This window comes from Gekko japonicus, unplaced genomic scaffold, assembly GCF_001447785.1.
Source record: "Gekko japonicus isolate JY-2015 unplaced genomic scaffold, Gekko_japonicus_V1.1 scaffold1352, whole genome shotgun sequence".
Classification (NCBI taxonomy): Eukaryota; Metazoa; Chordata; class Lepidosauria; order Squamata; family Gekkonidae; genus Gekko; species Gekko japonicus.
The window spans coordinates 12482-34484 of NW_015168691.1; the positions used below are offsets into that span (position 1 = coordinate 12482).

The following is a 22003-nucleotide window of genomic DNA, read 5'->3' on the forward strand; positions in this document are numbered from 1 at the left end:
GAGCGAGCGAGCGAGAGGGAGACGGAAACAAAGTCGAACGTCTCTTCCAAGCCCCAGCGCTGTGCGAACTTCTAGGTCCGGAGGGGGAATGGGAGGGGGGGTCGAGGAAGGAGCAGGTCTTCGGAGCTGAGAGCCCTTTCGAGCGTCTCTGACTCTCATTTTGTTTTTGGCAATTATTATTATTTTTTTGGAGGGAGGGTTTTTTTAAAAAAAAAATTAAAGGTTTTTTTTTTAAGTTCCTGGGGTTTTTTTTTCCTTCGTCCTCCTCCTCCTTCCCACATCGTACCCCCCACCTCTAAGGAGAACCCCGTCTTTATGTTATGCTGCCCGGAGACCTTTTGGGGTCTTCCCGTCCCTTTGTTTCTCCTACTTTTTTTTTAAATGTATAACTTGATGGGTCTCAACGGCACCGCCGGAGTCATCCAGCCGAATGTCTCCTGTACATGCAACTGCAAACGGTCTTTGTTTCAGAGTATGGAGATCAGTAAGTAGCCTGATTTATTTGGTTCTTAACTCCCCACCCCCAAAAAAGTATTTTTAATGGGCCGGCGGGGGGGCTGTTTGTTTCTCGGGAACGGTGGGCTGTTTCCTTCGGGAGTTTGGATGAAATCTGGGCAGCCTGATCGTTCCCTTGCTTGGTCTCTCGCCGTCGGTTTCATTGCACGGTTTTTAAGGGGGGGGGAGGGAAAAGGGGGTGACGGTGCCGTGGAGGGGGGGAACTGTGTGTCGCTGGGTTCCGAATCGCGGTCTCCCCCTTTCCCCAGGATTCTTGAATCTGCGCCTGTTTCCGCCGCCCCCCCCCCGGCTTGGGGCGTTATGCTGATGTGGGTGCCCCAAAATTAAAAAGTTTTTAGAAAACGGCTTAAAAAAAAAAAGCACCGCAAAAAATGAAAAAAGTGCATACTTTTTTTTAAAAAAAATCCGCTTTTAGGGTTTCTGGAGGAGGAGAAGGAAGAGGAGGCCAGCTTTTCTGTTTCTCCCCCTCTCCGCTTCCCAAAGTTGCTTTCTTGGTCGAGGTGGAACTTCAGCTCGGATCTCTCTCTCCTCCCCCCCATTCGTGTCGATGTTGCGCTTAATCAGAGTTGCCGGGCAGGAGGGGGGGGAGAGCGAGACAGAGTCGCTGGTACTGATTGATCTGCGTGTCGCCGGCGTTGGATACAGACATCTGAGAGGGGAGGGGACGCGTTGGGTGGGAGACCCTTCCTTGGCCGGGGTCTCCTTTGGGGGAAGGGAAAAGGCGCAAGGGCCGACTGACCGAGGAGGGGTCGGGGGAGAGGGATCCCGGGCACGGAGTCTGATCGCCCCGAGGAGCTTTGTGCACTTCCTAAGCCAGACGGGGGGGAACAGCCTGCTCGGGCTATTTAAAGCACATGCTCGGTTGGAGAATCCCCGAGCAACCCCGGGAGCCTTTTTCTCCCACGACGCCGCCTCTCCTGCTCTGAGAGCCCGGCCAGCCTGTTAATCGCCTCTCCCGCCCGGTCGCGATCTCCTCTTTCCCCTCTCTGACCCCCCGTGCAAAGCGGGACCCCTTCCTCCTTCATCGCCCCCCGCCCCGACTTGGAAACACTTTAACCCTTTCCAGTTACTCCTAACCCACCCAAGCGTGTTTTTTTTTTTAAATTGAATCGCCTCTTGCTCGGGACCCCTTTAAACTGCGCGGTGGGGGGGGGGATGGAGGTGCTTTGGACAAATCCAGCCCTCTGAGACCCTAGATGGAGGAACCTCCATGGTCTGAAGCAGTCTGTCTTAATGTCAGGTACCTGGGGGGGGATAACGAGCTGTGGCCCCCATGCCCTTGCTTGTCACTTTCCCAAGTGAAATCTGCCTAGGCTGTTTGGGACGGGAAGGGTTGGAGGAGATGGAGTTTTGATCCGACCCAGCAGCCGTGCTCCCTCCCTCTAAGCTGCGGAGTCTTGTGAGCAAAAATTCTACTGTGTGAGCTACCTACATTCAAGTTGTGAGTGAGTGATTTGGCTGCTGCATACATTAGTTTGCCCTGGAGCCATCCTTCCTGAGCTAAGACAAAAATGTGTGAGCCAGAGGCTAAAAACCTGTGAGCTAGCTCACACTAACTCAGCTTAGAAGGAACACTGCCCAGCAGGGCTTTACTTATGTCTTTTGGCTTTCTGCTCCAGTTTTGTACTCCAAAATATTTAAGCGGTGGCTGCCTTCATTTAGGAAAAGGGGGGGGGTTATTGGAGGCATTAGCTAATTGCTTTGTGACACACTCCCATGGTGAAATAAGATAACAGTTTAGCAATTAAGTCGTCTCCCTAGTCTGGTGTGTGTGTGTGTTTGTGTGTGTCTGCAGGGGAATGCAAATGCTCCGTCCAGCAAGCTAGAATTGGTGTCTATAAATAGCAATCGCTTGGTCTGAGAAGTAGATTACGGATCAGTCTAGCCTTTGGGAAAAGCGAAGCCAGACAGAACTCACAACTCTCCCCCCCCCCCCCCCGTGTGTGTCTGTAAAGTTTCTTTAAGCTAACTAATTAAATGTAACCATCCTAGATCTTATGATGCATCCAGTAATAGCATTAATCCAACTTCCTTGAAGGGTGATGTTGTTTTTTAAAATAATATTGTGTGTGGGGAGAGATAAGTAGGCAGGTAGGTGAGAAAATGTTGGAAGATCTATTTCAGCCTCTTTGTAAAATGCCCCACAGTGGAATGGGGGGGGGGAGCATAACAGCTTGAAGCCATAGAATACTGCCGTTTTCTCTTTGACTCCGTAATATTTGTGCCCCGGATCTAACCCATTCCTAATTCTTTTAACATAAGGACGTGCTGGGAGACCCCAGAGTCTATAATATTTTTAATACCTGCCGTTCTGTGATGAGTCTGGCTGATTTGTCACCTTCTTTTCTTACCTCCCCTCCTTTTTCTGTGCATGTTGGCGGTCTGGTATTTAAACATCCTGAAGCCTGTGCATAGGATGCAAGCCGTACATGGCCACATTCTCATTAATTCTGAGCATGTCTGTGCCCTTGCAGTGGCTACAACCCCACTAGACACCAGACACAGCAGGCCTCTCTCCTTCTAATGGCTTGGGGGGGGGTCTTCCCCCCCCTTCCTGGTGGGGATGGAGGTGTCAAATTATTTCATCGTAAAGTCTGCAAATTAAAAATCAATGTCCACAGTGAAAATGTGATTATCTCTCTAAATATCACGACAATTAACATGGATTTCTCTCCCCTCCCCCCCACATTCATCTCGGCTCTGATCTTTAAACTGGTTTGGCTGTGACTTTGGATTATTTACAGTGTCTTATTTGCTGCAGAAATGCACCGAGGGCTTCTGCCTGCTCTGTAATGTAATGCCAAATATCCCTGCCCTTCTATACGTGTGCGTGTGTGTATTCCCTCTTCAAATTCATCACTTTTATTTCAGTCTCTTCCTCTTGGCTAATCAGCCATAATGATGTTTTGGCTGACACTGAGGCAGTCCTGTTAATTTACTTGTCTGCTTTTCCAAACAGACTTCATTTCTCTCTTCTGACGAAGTGATACTCAGGGGGATTTGACCAGCAAGGTTAGCATTGGTAGCAATGCATTCAGAATATATATATATTTAACACATACCCTCTTGCATTAGGACTGGATGCTAAAAGAGAAATAGGGCAGGGAATGTTAAGCCATTTTATTTCTGTATAGTTTTCTTTAATTGCTGTACAAACATGGGGGGGGGGCATTTGTGCTGTCTCCTGTTGGTCAAATCCTCCCTGTCTGTTCTTTATTCATATGTACTGTTTGCAAGCAAGCGCCTGTTTCTTTAATAGCCCCCACCTTAACCCAAGAGTCAGTCTTCTAGCTAGATCTTTGTACTTGTTTGGGAATTCTACAATGCTGTGCATAAAGGAATATTTAAAGAGATTAAAGCTAGACTCGGTTTTGATTTTTAAATTCTACTTGCTCTCATTGGCATTCAGTGGCAAAATCTAACTCTGTCTGTAATCTCAATGAAGCCTGCCCAAGAGGAAGAAGCCCCATTGAACTCAGGTGGGCTTATTTTCAAATACAGTTCCTAGCAGGAAGCTTTAAAATGCCCTCAAGCATTTTACATGGTCTTATAATGAAGTCTTCATAAGGCATATCTACAATGGAACGAAATTTCCCTTTGGTACTCGGTAGATAGGGAAGCGTGTAAGGTAATAGAATACCATCTCGTAATGTGGATAGAGAATCTGGGTCTCTGTCTTCCTTGTGTCCTCCTGGACATACTGAGCAGCAGCAAATAACATTTGGGAGTTTGTCTGGCCTCACTGAAGAACTGTTTGACTGTGTTCTTGCTGTTTTCAGAATTCAGAGAGCCAAAAATTGACCTCATTTCAATTTAACTTCAGCCTTGACTCTGTGTGCAGGTGCAACTGGATAACTTTTAAATAGCCATTCCGTTCTGAGAATGTGAAGCTAGATTTTTATTTAAGGTTGTTATTACTAAAGAGCTGATCCTTCTTGATTTGAGCTGGCTCCGTAGAATGTGTGATGAAACCAATTGTCTTTTGACTTTGAAAGTGAATTGTTTTAAGTCAGCCCCTAATGGCATTCCTCATTCCCTTATTAAGAGAATATTTTATTTTATTTTATTTTCTGAGCATTGGACACATTATTATAAAAGATTTTTTTTTTTTATCGGCATAGTCCAAATGTGTTCTTAACTTCCTTGTGGAGGAAAAGAGTCTTGACAGCACAGCAAAAGTTTCCTGCTTGGAACAATTTGTTCTCTTTCAAATGATTCCTTGGCACTTTGAGAATGGGATGCAGTTTCAAAAAATTGTTCTTCAAGGTGTGAATTGCCAGTGCTGGGAAGATTCACGTCTTGATAAATCTGTGTCAAAACGCTATGGTAAAACTGGGCAGGGAGCAAGATAGAGGAATTACTTTGGCGCTGCCTGGGTATGTGCATGTATTAAAATTGATGAGGCTTACGTCTGAGTAAAAATGAGTAGATTTGGGCTGCACCCAAGTTTGCAGAAAGACTTATTCTTACTTTCTTAGGGGTGTTTGTTTCTAGCTGTCTGCCCATCTCCAGCAACTTTGCTCTGCCTCTTGTCAACACTCATCTCGGATCAGGTCCCTTGAAACACGAACTCTTTCTGGAACTAGACTTTTCCCTGAAATCTTTAGGGACTGAAGTAGATAGGCTCCTATGGACAAAGCATATAGCGCTTTTTAACGTCATGTACAGTTTTCTGTTCTCTCTGCATCAGTCTTTTTTTTTAAAAAAAAAAAACTGGGTAGAGAGCTAAGAAGTCTAGAATGCCTTCAATTACTTCAGTCCATGTTATAGTATGCACCCTCTGATTCCAGGCCAATGCATCTTAATTATTTCCTCTCCCCTGTTTCCTAATTCACAGTCTCTAATGGATATTAAGATCCCTATTTTCCCCATTTAAACATACCTTCAAAGTGTGGAGGGGGATTGACTTTTAACCACTTCTGTGTGCATATAAGAGGGACAAGGAATAAGTGTGTTACAGATTAATTGAGCCCCACGGAATGCTCTTTGGTATACTCACCCCTAATGAGCAGCAAAAGCATCTCATACAAGGGAGAGATATTAACTTCATCTACTTCTGGAAAGCTATGGAAGGTGTGGAATTCTGCAAAGAAATATTATGCTTTAAACAATGTTTACCTCCCCCACCCCCAAAGCTAGATTAGAGTCCAGTAGCACCCCAGAGACCAACAAGATTTTGGAGGTATAAGCTTTTGAGAGTCAGAACTCCCTTCGTTAGAGAGCGTTGATTCTTGGAAATTTATACTCCAGAAATCTTGTTGGTCATTAAGGTGCCGCTGGACTTGAATCCAGCTCTTCTACTGCCGAGCAACCTAGCTGCCCTCCTAAAATTACTTTTAAAAACCCTGTTAGTCTTCTCTCACTATGGAGCCTGCTCAAATAAAGAATGATCAGTTATTTAGTAATAGCACCCTTAGGCAAAGACTTTGGGGGAGGCTGTATTTCCAACGAACATCTGTATGTTTAGACAGAGAAGAAACCCACCTTCAGTGCTGAACTCTTGGGTTAGGATTACCGAAAGGCTCTGTTCTGCTTCTCTCCCGCCACCTCCCCCTCCCCTTCCAAGTTCAAAGTCTTGACTACTGTACAGACCAGGCGAGTACTCCGACCCGTCATAGCAACCATTCACAGCGATGCACCTGTACAGACCAGGCGAGTACTCCGACCCCGTCATAGCAACCATTCACAGCGATGCTTTCCGAGCAGCCAGCCAGACATCTCTGGTGTGGTCCTAATCAGCCAGACAAAGTGAAATGGGGTCAAGGCAGATCGTGCTGTCGGCTGCTGCGTCTGTAAATAACAAATCGGTCAGATCAGCCGAGTAAGGGCCGTGCTCCCTTCATTCACCCACTTTTTGTTTCCTACGATTCCTAGAAACTGTTACTTCTCTGTGTTGGTTCTGCCTGGTATTGTCAATGGGGTTTGTGTGTAGCTGCTGAATCAGGGTAGCTTTTGGAGAATAGCACAAGGGCTGTCTGCTTCAATCCAGGGAAGCTGTATTTCCCACAGAGGGGGGGAGAGAGGTCAGTATGTGTGTGTCCGTGTGCTAGGTTGTACTCCGTTATTCCAGATTAGTGAATCTGAATTATTTCCTCCTCCGTTCCCTATTCACAGTCACTAATGAGTATTAAGTGTTCCACTTTTAAGAGTACCTTCAAAGAGTGGGGGGGGGGAAATCCACCTTTAACCACACCCGATTCTGTTTACATGTAAGAGGGACAAGAAATGTGTGTGAGAAATCTTTGACAATGTAGCTTTTTCTGAGCATTGATGATAGAGAAATAGCATTATCTGAATGGTCTGGGAGATATCAGACATGTTCCGGTAAGCCAGGTATTGGTACCAGAGGATTCTGCTATCCTGGTATGATGCTGCCATGGTGAACTTGGTCAACTGGGATGTCCAGATGCTTAATGTCTGAACAATAGAGGGTCCTCTACGCTTTTTATTTAAAATGTGTTGCTGTGGTGATTGTAGGTGCACATTAAGACTAATGCAATGACGCTGCTTAAGTTACAAATGAACGATACTCAATGCGAGGACCTTAATTCACATATTTTTTTGTCATTTCAAGGAAGATTCTTTTGCTTTTTAGTGTATGATTTAGCAGAAGATGGCTGTGGTGTTAGATGCCAAAGCAAAGGTGATAACAGAAGTTTTCTGCCCACATCAGACTGTGGCAGGTTGGTTCAAGTCAAATCTGTGAAATTCGGTTCCTACACAGACGCTGGTTTTTGGCCCTTTGAGGGTTGCTAGGTCACAAAGTTGAAGTAACAAAAGAAGTCACGACTGGCACAATTCCCCTGTCACGATCTAGACAAAAGGCCTAGCAGCCAGGGGTCCTGCAGTCCCTGCCCACTACCAGATGCCGACCCCCTCCCTGCTAGGCCTACTTTTTCCTTGGCTCTTCCAGTCTTCTGCCCCAGGTCTCTTCACCAGCCGCTGTTTCCCCCCCCCTGGTTCTGCTTTTCAAGCCACTGCCTGCTCTGTCCCACTTCCCTGTGCTATTCCATCTCTCGGCCAGCTCCCCCAGTCCTCCTGTCTTCCCTCCCCTGTAGTACACAGCCCCTCTGATATGTCTTCAGAGCCTCCCTCTATTACCCTGTTTCATTCCCCATTTTCTTTGTTCCTTTCCTTCAACCACCTTATCTCCCTAACTTCTTGTTTTCCTGTCTCCTGGGTGCTCTTCCCCATCCTTTAAAAAAAAAAAAAATTGTTCCCGTGTGAGGTTTTAATCCCAAACTGACTATGTTCCCTTCCCTCATGGAACCCAAAGTGCAAAACTGATGGTTCCATGAGCACTTGAACGTGCCCAAAGCCACTTGGCTGATTCCGCATGGGAACCTTCATCACCTCAAGGACAATAAGATATGGAACTGAAAGAATATAGTTACCAGCAGTGGCCTGTCTGTTTGTTTGTTTTTTACCACTTTGGGAAATAAACTTCAAGTCCCTTCAGAAAAGTGACACACAAGTTTGTCCTATAAACCAAGAGGAACCAGGCTTGTCTGGAAACCAAATTATTTGCCCTGGGAAGCTCTGCTTCTGAATGTGTGAAGACGTTAGGCAGTGGCTACTTTTTGGTGTGGAAAAAGGAGAGTCTAAACGAGGCCATAAGCTCTTCACTTTCTTATTTACATTGTACAGAATATTGCCCTGGTATCAAAAACGGATCTCTAGGCTGAGTGAACCTGTCCCAAACATTTTGTTCTGACTAATGCCTTTGCATTTGGAAGCTTCTTTTGCCAACTATAGTTGGGGTTTTTTTTCATGGTCCTTCATGTATTACACAAAGGTAAACTCAGCCATGCTTCTGTACTGTGAAGAAGGAACTGTAGCTAATGACAGGGTCCTGGTGTGTGTCATAATTGTGATTTTGCCCACATGTTCCTTGAATTTGAGGCAGACTGCCACAACGAGCAGCCCCTTAAAAAGCTACTTGCCCAATTCGCAGCTTATTGGCAGTGGCTTGGCAAAGGCTGGAGGTTGGGACCTGGCCATGCCTACAAGCATATCCTCTCCCTTCCTCCTATAGTAGTGGTTCTCAACCTGTGGGTCGCGACCCCTTTGGGGGTCGGACCCTTTCACAGGGGTCGCCTAAGACCATCGGAAAACACAAATTTTCGATGGTCTTATGATAGCAACGAAAATAATTTTATGGTTGGGGGCAGTGTTCCCTCTAAGCTGAGTTAGTGTGAGCTAGCTCACAGTTTTTTAGTCTCCAACTCACACATTTTTGTCTCAGCTCAGGAAGGAGGGCTCCAGAGCAAACTAATTTATGCAGTAGCCAAACAGCTCGCTCACAAGTTTAACACAAGTAGCTCACAAAGTAGAATTTTTGCTCACAAGATTCCACAGCAGAGAGGGAACATTGGTTGGGGGCCACCACAACATGAGGAACTGTATTAAAGGGTCATGGCATTAGGAAGGTTGAGAACCACTGTCCTATAGGAATGACTGCGAGTTCTCCTTGTGAGAAGATAGATGCAGCAACACGACACGTGCAGTTGCAGCTCTTCCTTTAAAAGAGGCATGGAAGAGGGCCAGTGTGAAGCCATCTTCTTCTGGTACAGGGGGGGGTTTCAGGTGGGCAGGGCTCTTACTTGACCTGTGCCATATGTACACTTGCAGTGCTTTAGGTATGGCTACCAATCTCCAGATTGCAGTCCTGGAGTTCCCGATGGGTATCTGGAGTTCTCCCAGAATTTTAGCTGGTCTCCAGACTGCAGAGAGCAGTTTCCCTGGAGAAAATGGCAGCTTTGGAGGGTGGACTCTATGGTATACCATAGAAGCTAGGAGAAAAGGAAGTCCTAGACTGACGTCTCAGCCCTGCTGAGGCCCCTCACCTCCCCAAACTCGCCCCTCTCTTGCCACTGCTCCCAGATTTCCCAAGCCCGAGTTGGCGCCTCTAATGTTAGGTGTGCACCTGAAATGTAATGTGAAATGGCTTTAAGGTGCCAGATAAAAAGCATAACATAGGATCTGTTATTTAGCCCTATCTGTTTGCGGGATTGGGAGATGCTTCAAATTGAATCAAAATAATTTATGCGATCCAGTGCTGTCCTCGTGTTTCAGGCCCAAGGCATTCAGGCTTAAAGGTCTTCGCTCCAGCCGTATACCACAGAGTTGTGTTCAGATCATTCCACTGTACTTCTTATTATCTTGGGTAACTGATCTGGCACCGTTGCAAGAGTTCACACCGGTAACTTTTTCTGCAGTGAAATATTAATTTCTTCCTCAAGACCTCAAGCGGCGTTTATGGCTTTGTTCTTATTGCCTGCCTCCTTGCTCTTTTGATTAGCAGGAAGCGGGAAGTTAAGGGGTTATTAACCTGAGGGATCTGACTAGGTGAATAGGCCCAAAGTGCTTTTTAGAGAGAGCGGTGTACATTAAGCGTCCCCTTGATACATGTATGTGTTGAAGTGTTCCTAGAATGGGCTTACACACGCACTAAAGAAGCCTTTGAATACCTTTGCTGACTCCACCGAGATCTGTGAGGGTCTGCCCAGGCTATAAGGGGAGATCAAAACTGATTCCCAATAGCAGAGATTCACAACACAAATGTCAAAAGATGACTTAACATTACTAAGAACGGTTGAAGCCGAGGTGTTTTAGCCTGAGCCATGAATGTCTGTGCCAAGGTGTTGACGTTGCAAATTGCAAAACTAATCTTCAGTTGGTGGGATAAGAACATAAGAACATAAGAGATGCCAATGTTGGAACAAGCCAAAGGCCCATCCAGTCCAACACTCTGTGTCACACAGTGGCCAGAAATACCAGTGCCATCAGGAGGTCCACCAGTGGGGCCAGGACATTAGAAGCCATCCCACTGTTGACCTCCCCAAGCACCAAGATGACAGAGCATCACTTGCCCCAGAGTCCCTATCTATACCTTGTGGCTAATAGCCACTGATGGACCTCTGCTCCATATGCTTATCTAATTCCCTTTTGAAGCCGTCCATGCTTGTAGCCTCCACCACTTCCTGTGGCAGTGAATTCCATGTGTTAATCACTCTTTGGGTGAAGAAGTACTTCCTTTTATCCGTTCTAACCCGACCACTCAGCAATTTCATGGAGTGCCCACGAGTTCTTGTATTGTGAGAAAGGGAGAAAAGTACCTCTTTCTCTACCTGCTCTTTCCCATGCATAACCTTATAAACCTCAATCGGGATGGGGGTTATTCCAGCAAAACTGACAAAACAGTCAACATGATTTGTTCATTAGGCTAACTTTAGGCTAACTGAGAGCCAGTTTGCTGTAGTGGTTAGAAGCACGGACTCTAATCTGGAAGATTCCCCACTCCTCCACATGCAGCTGCTGGCATGACCCTGGGTCAGTCATAGTTCTCTCAGAGCTGTTCTGGAAAGAGCAGTTCTCTCAGAGCTCTCTTAGCCACACCTACCTCACAGGGTGTCTGTTGTGGGGAGGGGAAGGGAAAGGGATTGTAAGCCGCTCTGAGACTCATTCGGGTAGTGAAGGGCAAGGTATAAATCCAATCTCCTCCTCCTCCTCTTCATCTCAAGTCTATCCCTGTTCAAAATTATCTGGATTGGGTCACTGCTTGAAAACCAGTTACAGAGCAAGGTGGATGGCAAGGTGGATTTGTTCGGGTCTTATGTTTAAGGAATGGGTTGAAAGCATCCAGTGGTGAATACAGATGGCCATTTCCCAGTGAAAACACCCCAGTGTACACATAACTAGACAGGGAGTTGGTGATAGCCTGCCTAGCCAGGAGAATTGTACTCTGCCACCTATTGGATATTAAAGAAAGTGGAGATGTAGGACCAGGTATTAGGTTTAAATAAGAACATAAGAGAAGCCAATGTTGGATCAGGCCAATGGCCCATCCAGTCCAACACTCTGTCACACAGTGGCCAAAAATACCAGGTGCCATCAGGAGGTCCAGCAGTGGGGCCAGGCCACTAGAAGCCCTCACACTATTGGCCCCCCGCAAGCACCAAGAATACAGAGCATCAGTTGCCCCGAGTCCCTGTCTATACCTTGTGGATAATAGCCACAAGTGGACCTCTGCTCCATATGCTTATCTAATTCCCCTTTGAAGCCGTCCATGCTTGTAGCCGCCACCACCTCCTGTGGCAGTGAATTCCATGTGTTAATCACTCTTTGGGTGAAGAAGTACTTCTTTTTCTATGTTCTAACCTGACCCCTCAGCAATTTCATGGAGTGCCCACGAGTTCTTGTATTGAGAGTTCTTGTAATGATAGTAACCAGTTCTGTCTGTAGACATGGGTCAGTGTCCAAAGCTCTGCTCTGCCTGCCCTCTAAAGTTACCAACCTCCAGGTGGTGGCTGAAGAGATCTCACTATTACAACTGATCTCCAGGCAACAGAGATCAGTTCACCTGGCGAAAATGGCTGCTTTGGAAGGTGGACTGTATGGCATTATACCCCATGGAAGTCCTTCCACTCCTCAAACCTCGCCTTCCTCATGCTCCATCTCCAAAATCTCCTGGTATTTCCCAACCTGGAGCTGGCAACCCCACCACCCTCTCCTTCAGAGCTAAACGGGATAAGTTACAGGACCACGTCTGTTGTGGCACCCATATTATGGAACTCTACCATTTGCCTGGTGCCAAACACGCTGGTCTTCAGAAGCCAGACAAGAATGTCTTTATTTTCCCAGGCTTTTTATTTGCTGTTCCAGACTCTGACATTGGTGGTGGTCTGTCTTGGTCACTTCTGTTTTTGTTGGTACTTTCTAGCTTATTTTCTATTTAGTGGTAAGGTAAAGGTTCCCTTGCTCGAAAGCCAGTCTAATCCGACTCTAGGGTTGCGGTGCTCATCTCCGTTTCAAAGCCGAAGAGCCAGCGCTGTCCGAAGACGTTTCCATGGTCATGTGGCCGGCATGACTAAACACCAAGGCGCCCGGAATGCTGTTACCTTCCCACCGAAGTGGTACCTATTTATCTACTTGCAATTTCTTGCTTTCGAACTGCTAGGTTGGCAGGAGCTGGAACTAGAGATGGGAGCTCACTCCATCATGCGGCACCCGGGTCTCGAACTGCTGAACTACTGACCTTCCACAGCCTGCAGTTCAGTGTCTTAACCACCTGAGCCACCGCAGCTCCTATTTAGTGGTAGGCTACAGGTTTAAAAAATATTTTTATATGATAAAAAGAAATAGCATCATAAAACTTTAAAAATAGCTTCTAATTGTTGATGTTCTCATGGTTTTTATGCTGGTCACATTCTTATTGCCCTGACTTGGATGGCCCAGGCTAGCCTGATCTTCTCAGATCTCGAAAGCTAAGCAGGGTCAGCCCCTGGTTAGTAGTTGGATGGGAGACCAACCAAGGAAGGCCAGGGTCACTAAGCAGAGGCAGGCAATGGGCAAACCATCTCTTGTCTTGAAAACTCGACCAGGTCGCTGTAAATTGGTTGTGACTTGACGCACTGTAGCCAACACACTTGTTCTTCCCACTGATCCTTTTGCGATTTTTAAAAAACTGTTGGTTTCATGGGGGGAAGAAAAATTCCCATGTTGATAGCTGTCTTCAAAGCAATGCTGGTGATGACTGTGAGATATAAATTTTAAATAAATAAATGTGGGCGAGTGCTACAGATGACTGGTTCCCCACATGTCTATGAGTGCTCTGTGGTATGTTGTTACCAGTTGGCAGGCTAATGGAAATCTATATGACTCTTCCCCCGAGTCTCAGTGTTAGGAAGGGTTTATTTATTTTATTTTTATTTATTACTTTGATTTTTACCCCACCCTCCCTGCCGAGGTGGGCTCAGGGCGGCTTACATAAGAACCTCGAAAAGTTAACCCAACAATGAAATGTTTGTCTTCTAGAATCAGCTACGGATCCAGCCTGGAACTGAAGTCTTCTGGCTCATCAAACAGGCAGTTTTTGAACACCCCAAATGTAGTAATCCACTAGTGGTAAATGCCATCAAGTCACAGCTGACTTATGGCGACCCCATGGGGTTTCAAGGCATGAGACTTTCAGAGGTGGTTTGCCATTGCCTGCCTCTGCATCATAGCCCTGGTATTCCTTGGAGGTCTCCCATCCACATATTAGCCAGAGTTGACCCTGCTTAGCTTCTGAAATCTGACAAGACCGGGCTAGCCTGGCCTGTCCAGGTCAGGGCTGGTAAACCACTGCTCAGTGCTTTTAATGGTACTGTTATTTTTCTGTGTCTGTTGTTCTGTCTGTTGTTGATGGTGCTTTTCTGGATGAAGTTTACACTTCAGAAGGCTTCAACTGTCTTCCGAATCCCATCATTTGTGATACCCAATTGCCACTTAACCATTGTTGTGACTTTCTTCCATCAGAAGCACAAAGGCTCTGTTGGATCACCAAACTCAGATTTTTAGGACAACCATTTTGTAGATTGGTTTTCCATTCAGAGGTAATTCAAGGAGATCTCTTTTTTTCATGCCATGTCTCAAACAAGGGCAGTGTTTATTAGAGTTGCAAACTCTAGTTTGGGAAATCCCTAGGGTTGTCAGCTCCAGGTTGGGAAATAGCTGGAGATTTTGGGGGTGGGGCCTGAGAAGGATGGAGTTCAGGAAGGGGAGGGACTTTAATGGAGCATAATGCTATACAGTCCACCCTCCAAAGAGGCCACTTTCTCCAGGTGAACGGATCAGTTGTAATCCCAGGTGGTCTCCAGCCACCACCTGGAGGCTGGCAACCCCAGAAATTCATGGAGACTTGGGAGTGGTACCTGAGGCAAGTGGAGTTCGGGGAGGGGATGGAGCTCAGTGGAGATGTAATATCTCCTAGGACTTCTGTTTCTCCTATACTCTATGGCATACCATAGAGTGTGATGTCCAAAGTTGCCATTTCTTCTAGCAGAAGTTGTCTTTGCAACCTGGAGAGAGCTCCAGGCCCTACCTGGAGGCTAGTAAACACATGCTTCATCTTGACATGGGCTCTGTCTCCAGGGCTGATATGATGGATCCCACAAGTAATTTGATGGAGTCATTGTTGTCTAATCCTAGGATCACCTCCCAGGGTTGGAATGAAAGAAAGGTCCTCTTCCTTATTCTGCCATTGGGGACTCTCAGTTGGATTCTATGAGATGACACCTTGGTGGGTTTAGTTCGTTGGTTCGTGTTCCTGATGTCTTGTTATATGCTAGTATGTTGGCACGGTCGTGCTTGATCAAATGATGTTCTAGTCATCACGGGTGAAATCATGGAAGCAGTACCTTCATACGCTTCGATGCATTCTTGGACCTGATAACTTTTCACTTATGCAGCTATGAGACAAGCGCTGAATCATTAAAGAACACCAGGTAGCATACACGTGTGTACGTGTCAGGGGTTGTTTCGTAGAAAAAGAGCTAGGGGAATCCATTAGCATAACTCATTAGCATATGCCACACCCCCTGACATCACCGGAAGTGTGTCATAAGGCCACACACCCCGCCCCCAACGGTCCCGGCCGCCGCCGGCCTTGCAGCTCCACTGCCGAGCCCCATGAGGGGCCCGGCGGTGGACCTACAAGGCCAGCGGGAGTGCAAGGAAGCCCTGCGAAGGCCCTCCCTGGCCCCAGGCAGGCAGGGGTGGGGAGAGGCAGGGAGGAAGCAACTTACCCTCCCTCTTCTCCTGCCTCCTCCTGGCTGAATGAGGGCCGGAAGCGGGGCGGCCGGAAGCAGGGGGCGGGGCTTCGTCGTGTGCCCTGCCCCCCGTACCTCACCCGGGGAAACTGCGATCCCCCGCGATCCCCCCCGAAATGATCTCTGGTACGTGTGAACAAAGGCTTACGTGGTTGAAAGGGATTCTTGCAAGAAAAGAGGTGGCTCTTCAGTCTTTAAGACTTCACAGTCCAGTGAGATTCCCCATGTCTTGCAGCTGTGTAAATGTGTGAAGTAGTACGTATAGCTCTGCTAAAAGCTTTTCTGGATGTCTGATTATAAAATAATGTGCTTTTGAAGCACCGTCAAGTCACTTCCGACATATGGCGGCCCCATGAATTAATGACCTCTAAAACGGATCTCTTGGGTGTAGAAGGAATTGCCCATAACAGCCACTGCAGTGTAGTGGTTAGAGCGTAGGATCTGCAACATCCAGGCTCAAGGACGCAAGAAGACCCCTGCTGGATCAGACCAGTGCTCCTTCTGGTCCAGCATTCTGTCTCACATAGTGGGCAAGCAGTTCCTCTAGTCTAGAGGTTCAACAGCAGGGCACAGAGGCTCAGATGTTCCCTGATGTTGCCTTCTGTCACTGGGATTCAGAGGCTGACTGCCTTTGAACATGGAAGTTGCCCCCTCAGTGGTCTTGAATCCCCACTCCATCTTAGAAGTTCTCTGGGTGACTTTGGACCACTCACATACTCTTAGCCGAACCTCAATCACACAGCTGTTGTGAGGATAAACCGGAAGAGAGGAAAACGCCACTTTGGGGGCCCCATTGAGGAGAAAGATGAAGGATCAATGAAGCAAATAGGGGAGGGGCAGTGGCTCAGGGGTAGAACATCTTTTTCTTGGTATTGTGTGTGTGTGTGTGTTCTTGCAAGCTTGGAAGTCATGGTGACTTCTGGTGACTCCTAGTGGGGCTAGGACGTTTCAGAGAGGTGGCTTTGATATTATCTGCCTCTGCGTCCCGGCCCTGGTATTCCTTGGAGGTCGCCCTTCCAAGTCCTTGCCAGGGTCGGCCCTGCTTAGCTTCCGAGATCTGACGAGATTGGGCTTGCCTGGCTACCCAGGTCAGAGTGGGGGTAGAGCATCTTCTTGACATGCAGAAGGTTCCAGGCTCAATCCCCAGCATCTCCAGTTAAAAAGATCAGGGAGCTTCCAGTCTGAGTAGACAGTACTGACTTTATTTATTTATTTTATTTTATTTATTTATTTATTAGATTTTTATCCCGCCCTCCCGCCAAAGCGGATCGAGGACCCGATTCCGTGTAAGGGAGCTTCCTGTGTTCAGTTGTGAAATGAAATAAAATTGCAGTTGTTGAATGGAAACTCTGTACAGCTTCAGCTCCCACTACTTGTTAACCCTCAGAGACATTATTTGCTGGGGTTCGCGTTGTGATGGCTATTCATCCCTGCAACTGAGTTCTTTGGTGACTGTATGAGGAGAATATTATTGGTTGACTGTTTTTGGATTCAGATCCTGTTAACGTGTAAAGTTCAAACACTTCTTCGCAGTGTGAGCTGTTTTACTTTTTTTAAAAAAAAGAAAGAATTGGTTCTGCTTTCTAATAATGGTGCTTATTTGTGAAGTAACGGCACCAGGTCCCAAAGCTTCCGAATCTTGTTCTGTGGGGTTGTCTTAACGTCTGGCCAAATTGCTGTAGTTCAGACTTACGGTATTAGTTAGTGAGGGTTTCTCTCCGGTGAAACAGAAGTATCAATGGAAAATATTTGTTGACGACAATTCTCCTTTCCACAGGGATTGTTTCTTTAAGTTGCTTACATGGCTGTGCGCCCCTCTTCGCTTCTTACACTAATGACTGCAGTTGCCAGACAAGAGAAAGCGGGGCCATCCTGAAGGGTTTGTAGGCATGGGGGAAGACAGGAAGTGCATTAAGTAGTTATTAGCTAATGTAGGCAGGGCTAGTTTTGTGGGGGGAGAATCGGGAGGGCCGTTCAAGGGGCATGTGTCTCACATTTAAACACTTAATCTTTTGACATTTGATAAGTTTCACAACTTGTTTTTATACGCATTATGTTTCACAGTTTTAATTATGCCCGGGGGCCTCAAAAGCTGGAAGTGACCCAGATCTCCCTGGTACGGTTGCCAGCCCCTGGATTTCAATCAATGGGAGTAAAATGGGTCCCAAGATCATTTTGCCAATCAAAGAAATCACAGGTTATTTGATCCCTCTGCAACCTGGCTTTATTCTTTTAGATCACTGGAATGAATGCCATATTCCTGAAATTACACAGGACCTTATTTCAGTTTTACTGACGGCTGCTAAGGTGGTTATAGCCCCCCAATAAACTGCTACTTTCCTCATGGCGTTTAAAAATATGGGACTACTATATTATGGATAAGATGTCTGATGTAAATTGCCAGTGCGAATCTTCCCCATAAGAAATCGAATCTTCATTTGAAATGGTTTCCTTTTCTTGAGTATATGTTTAATGCTGGGTCATCTAAATTCAAAGTTCCCAAAAAGTATTCTGAAGTATTTCACCATATGTAAACTACATTGCATTTCTTGCTTGTTAACGTATTGACCAAGTTTAGTTCCAATGCTGATATATGTACTGACTGTTTATTACTGTTTAAAATAAAAAATTAAATTTGAAGAATCAATGGGAGTAAAATGAGGCCAGAGATTTCTCATTAGGCATCGGCGATATCACGGTGTCATTTCTGGTGTTGGAACGGGGAAGTGACCACATTGCATTGTGTGACGCTCTGTGAATTTCCCAAATCTCTGTGGTTTTTACCATAGAGATTTGGGAAATCCATAGCATTGTGTAACACTGTGATGTCCCTTCCAGATTCAAAAGAGGACGTAACGTCAGGGCAACGCTCATGGTGAGTTTTGCCTCTGCCCATTTTGCTCTTGCAGTTCCATGGAGAAGCAGCGGGAGCATGGGTGGGAGGTTGGCCACCATAGTAGGCTACCTGGCAATCCCACTTCCTGGACCTCCGTGAGGGCCACTATACACATCTAAAATATTTTATTTTTCATCAGTGGGAGTCCAAGTGGTGAGTGCTTAAGAACATAAGAACATAAGAGATGCCAATGTTGGATCAGGCCAAAGGCCCATCCAGTCCAACACTCTGTATCACACAGTGGCCAGAAATACCAGTGCCATCAGGAGGTCCACCAGTGGGGCCAGGACATTAGAAGCCCTCCCACTGTTGACCCCCCCCAAGCACCAAGATGACAGAGCATCACTTGCCCCAGAGTCCCTATCTATACCTTGTGGCTAATAGCCACTGATGGACCTCTGCTCCATATGCTTATCTAATTCCCTCTTGAAGCTGTCCATGCTTGTAGCCGCCACCACTTCTTGTGGCAGTGAATTCCAAGTGTTAATCACTCTTTGGGTGAAGAAGTACTTCCTTTTATCTGTTCTAACCCGAAACTTAAAACAGCCAGCCAGAAAGCAACAAGTGTCTATCACCCGATCATGCTGTCTCTTCAGTGGATCGAGATTTCCATGAACTGGACCTAGTGTTATCCATGTGGCCCATTTAGACATGCAACTCCATCACTTGGTGTTGCAGTTAGCAAGTGATGGGTGAGACAGAAGGGAAGTGCCACACCTGGAGGACAGATACTTAGATCTTCCGCAACAAACCGAAGGATGGTCCTTATTAAATAGACCTCAGTCTTCAGGACGAGACTTCTAGCATATGGAGCTTCTGTTTAGCAGCTGGATAATCGGTGTCATGTTGAGAAACATGCTAATTTTGGATTGCTCCAGTCTTCCTGGTTGTAGGTTTAAAACGCTTTCCGTCTTTCCATTTCCAAGTGACTCCTCATACCGAATCTCTGGTTCATCCTTATGAATTAACTTTGTATGGCATTGTACAAAGAGAATGAATAATTCCTTTGTCTTCCCCCCCCCCTTCACATTGTGACTGGTGTCTGTAGAAGCCCCAAGGTATGGCTTTATGGAAAGCGTGATTCATTTATTGGTCTGTCTGTGTCTCCTAGTTATCTTTTAGTAATTCCAAAAAGCTGCTACTAGCCAAGAATGAATCACACGCGGCAAAGTGCACAAACAAATGGGGTCATGCTCATCCGCAGAAACTGTTTCAGATCTATTTATGGCACTGGGGGGGGGGAAGGTGGGTGTAGGCAGGATGATGGAATATGGGCCAATTACTTTTTGTGGATAAACCAGTTAGGTAACATTAACTTTTACATTATTATTTTTTTTAAAAAAACCCTCCTTGCAGGTTGCTGGTAATGATCTGGGCAAGAAAGAGCTTCTAAATGATCCATCTACCTAATGTGTCTGTCCTAAATATTTCTGGATGGCTCCCTTTACTGAAAGACATCAAAACCTTTAGTTTCTCTCTGTCCACCCAAAGATCTGCTGTTGAGAACATCTTCTCTCATTCTGTTAGTAAGGCACACAGTGCCATCTTAAGCATATATGTTCAGAATCCTACTTAATTCAATGGGACTTACTCCCAGGAAACTTTTCTTAGGATTTTGCTTATAGGCTCATTTTTGGGAGGTATAAAGGTAAAGGTTCCCTTGCTCGAAAGCCAGTCGAGTCTGACTCCAGGGTTGCGGTGCTCATCTCCGTTTCAAAGCCGAAGAGCCAGCGCTGTCCGAAGACGTTTCCATGGTCATGTGGCTGGCATGATTAAACACCAAGGCACACGGAACGCTGTTACCTTCCCACCGAAGTGGTACCTATTTATCTACTTGCAATTTCTTGCTTTCGAACTGCTAGGTTGGCAGGAGCTGGAACTAGAGACGGGAGCTCACTCCGTCATGCGGCAACCTGGGTCTCGAACTGCTGAACTACTGACCTTCCACAGCCTGCAGTTCAGCATCTTAACCACTTGAGCCACCGCAGCTCCCGGGGAGGTATATTAATGCATAAAGATCTGTGAAAATGTACAGTCCAAACAATATTGCAGGCATCTTGGAAACCTGTGACTTAATCTCTGAGACAAGAGACCTGGGTTGTATAAACTGGACCCAAAATACTTTTGGCAATTTCTATCTGAGTTTGATTCTTCACATGACCGTTCAACAAGTCACAGGCATGTTCTCTGAATCCCAAAAGTGGTCACAGGCACAATAAAGACCCATGGTCTGTTTGTTTCTAGCGTGAATGAGAGAAGCCACAGACAAAATAGCACATAAGTTATCGTGACTAATTTGAGAACAGTTAGTTGGCGCCTCTGAAAAATGGCTGCCATGGGGCATAGCCAACCACAAAATGGTTGGTATTTTGGCTGGTGCGAATTGCGAAATGTTAGGCAGCCCAAAGCCCAACACACTCCTATGGTGGCGGTGGCGGCTTCCAAACGGTTGCCTCCTACAAACACAAAGGTGGTGCTTCCTGAGATCTTACAAAGCAGCTGTTCTACCTAAGGTTGCCACCCTCCAGGTGGGGCCTGGAGATCTCCTAGTATTACGGCTGATCTCCAGATGACAGAGATCAGTTCCCCTGGAGGAAATGGCTGTTTGGGAGCGTGGACTCTATGGCATTATGCCCTGCTGAGGCCCCCGCCCTCCCCAGGCTGCGCCCTCAAAATCTCCAGATATTTTCCAACCCAGAGTGGGCAACCCTAGCCGCTCCCTGGAGGTGGAGGGAAGCTGAGACTGGCTCTTTGCATTAGGGAAGAGGAAGCTGGTGCCCTGAAACAAGTGGGCACTGTATGGGGGACATTGAGCTCGCCCACATTTCCTTTGTAGGCTCAGGATGGTTTTGAAAGCAAAGGGTTGCCATTAACAACAGTTGTTATGGAGTTGTCCTTCGTTCCAGGTGAGCAGGTACTTAATGTTTTGTTAAAATAATTTCTATTCCACCTCTCCATCTAGTAGAGGTGCCAGGTCCCCCGGGAGGGTGGAGGTTCCCCCACTCAAAGGGTTCCCAATCCGCCGGTCTGGAAAAGGCCGGCGGGGGGGAACACCACCCCCAGTGCCTCTGGGTGACATCATCACATTGGGCACGTGGCCGGCTGACGCTCCGGCAATCAGCCTGAAACCTCTATGGTACCATAGAGTTTCCAGGCTGATTGCTAAAGTGTCAGACAGCGACGTGCCCAACGTGATGACGTCACTTCGGGTGACATCATTGTGGCGCGCACGTGTGAATGTCCCGGCCGGAGACCAACTCTCCCTCGCTTTTAAAAGTAAGTCACTTAGCAACCCTACCATCTAGTGATCGATAAGGCAGCTGACTAGTTCTGCTTCTTGTTCAGCATAAGCAGTTGCCCTCGATAATGATGAAGTCAGGTCTGTGGGGTCCCCAACCTTTTTGAGCCTATGGGCACCTTCGGAATTCCGACACAGTCTGGTGGGTGCAGCCACGAAATGGCTGCTGCGGGTGGTACAGTCACATATACAAAAGAAGCACAAGTGCAGGGGAGAAGATGAGTAATTTTAAAAAACACCCCCGGAAAGGGGCGAGAGAGAGTAAATCCAACACTACGGTGGCAGCGGCCACTAAAATAATGCTGTTTTAATCTGCATAGCCGATCAGCTCTTCATTGGCCAATCAGAAAACCTGCTGGGTAAGAGCCCACGTGCCCCTGCTCACTTTCTAGAAACACTCAGTGGGCACCACATCGGGAACCATTGGTGTAGACCCTTTGATTGACAAGACTCCCGAGCCTGCTCCGGTTTCCTCCCCTGCCATGCGTAACATCACCTAGGGTTGCCAGGTCACCTGCTTTGCATTCCACATTGTGGTGATGAAGCTTGATCTGGAATGATGGGCGATGGCTTGTAGTCACAGCTGTCTGGTTTTCCTCTGCGCATTCTTTTTCTCGGTATTCACAAAGGCAAGGCCCCAAAGCATGGCTGGGCTCTTTTAACTTCAAGGGGTTGCGTAACATTAACATTACAGCTGTCCTC

The 22003-nt window shown here is 46.7% G+C and overlaps 1 protein-coding gene across 1 annotated transcript in view; it reads left to right on the plus strand.

The window, feature by feature from the left end:
• The first annotated feature begins 244 nt into the window (after positions 1-244).
• The window catches only part of LOC107114037 (protein TMEPAI-like), a 112864-nt gene continuing 91105 nt past the window's right edge, over positions 245-22003 (plus strand). Inside the window, 1 exon segment of the mRNA XM_015415457.1 lies at positions 245-484. Within this exon segment, the coding sequence (XP_015270943.1) occupies positions 382-484 (103 nt within the window). The 5' untranslated portion in view covers positions 245-381.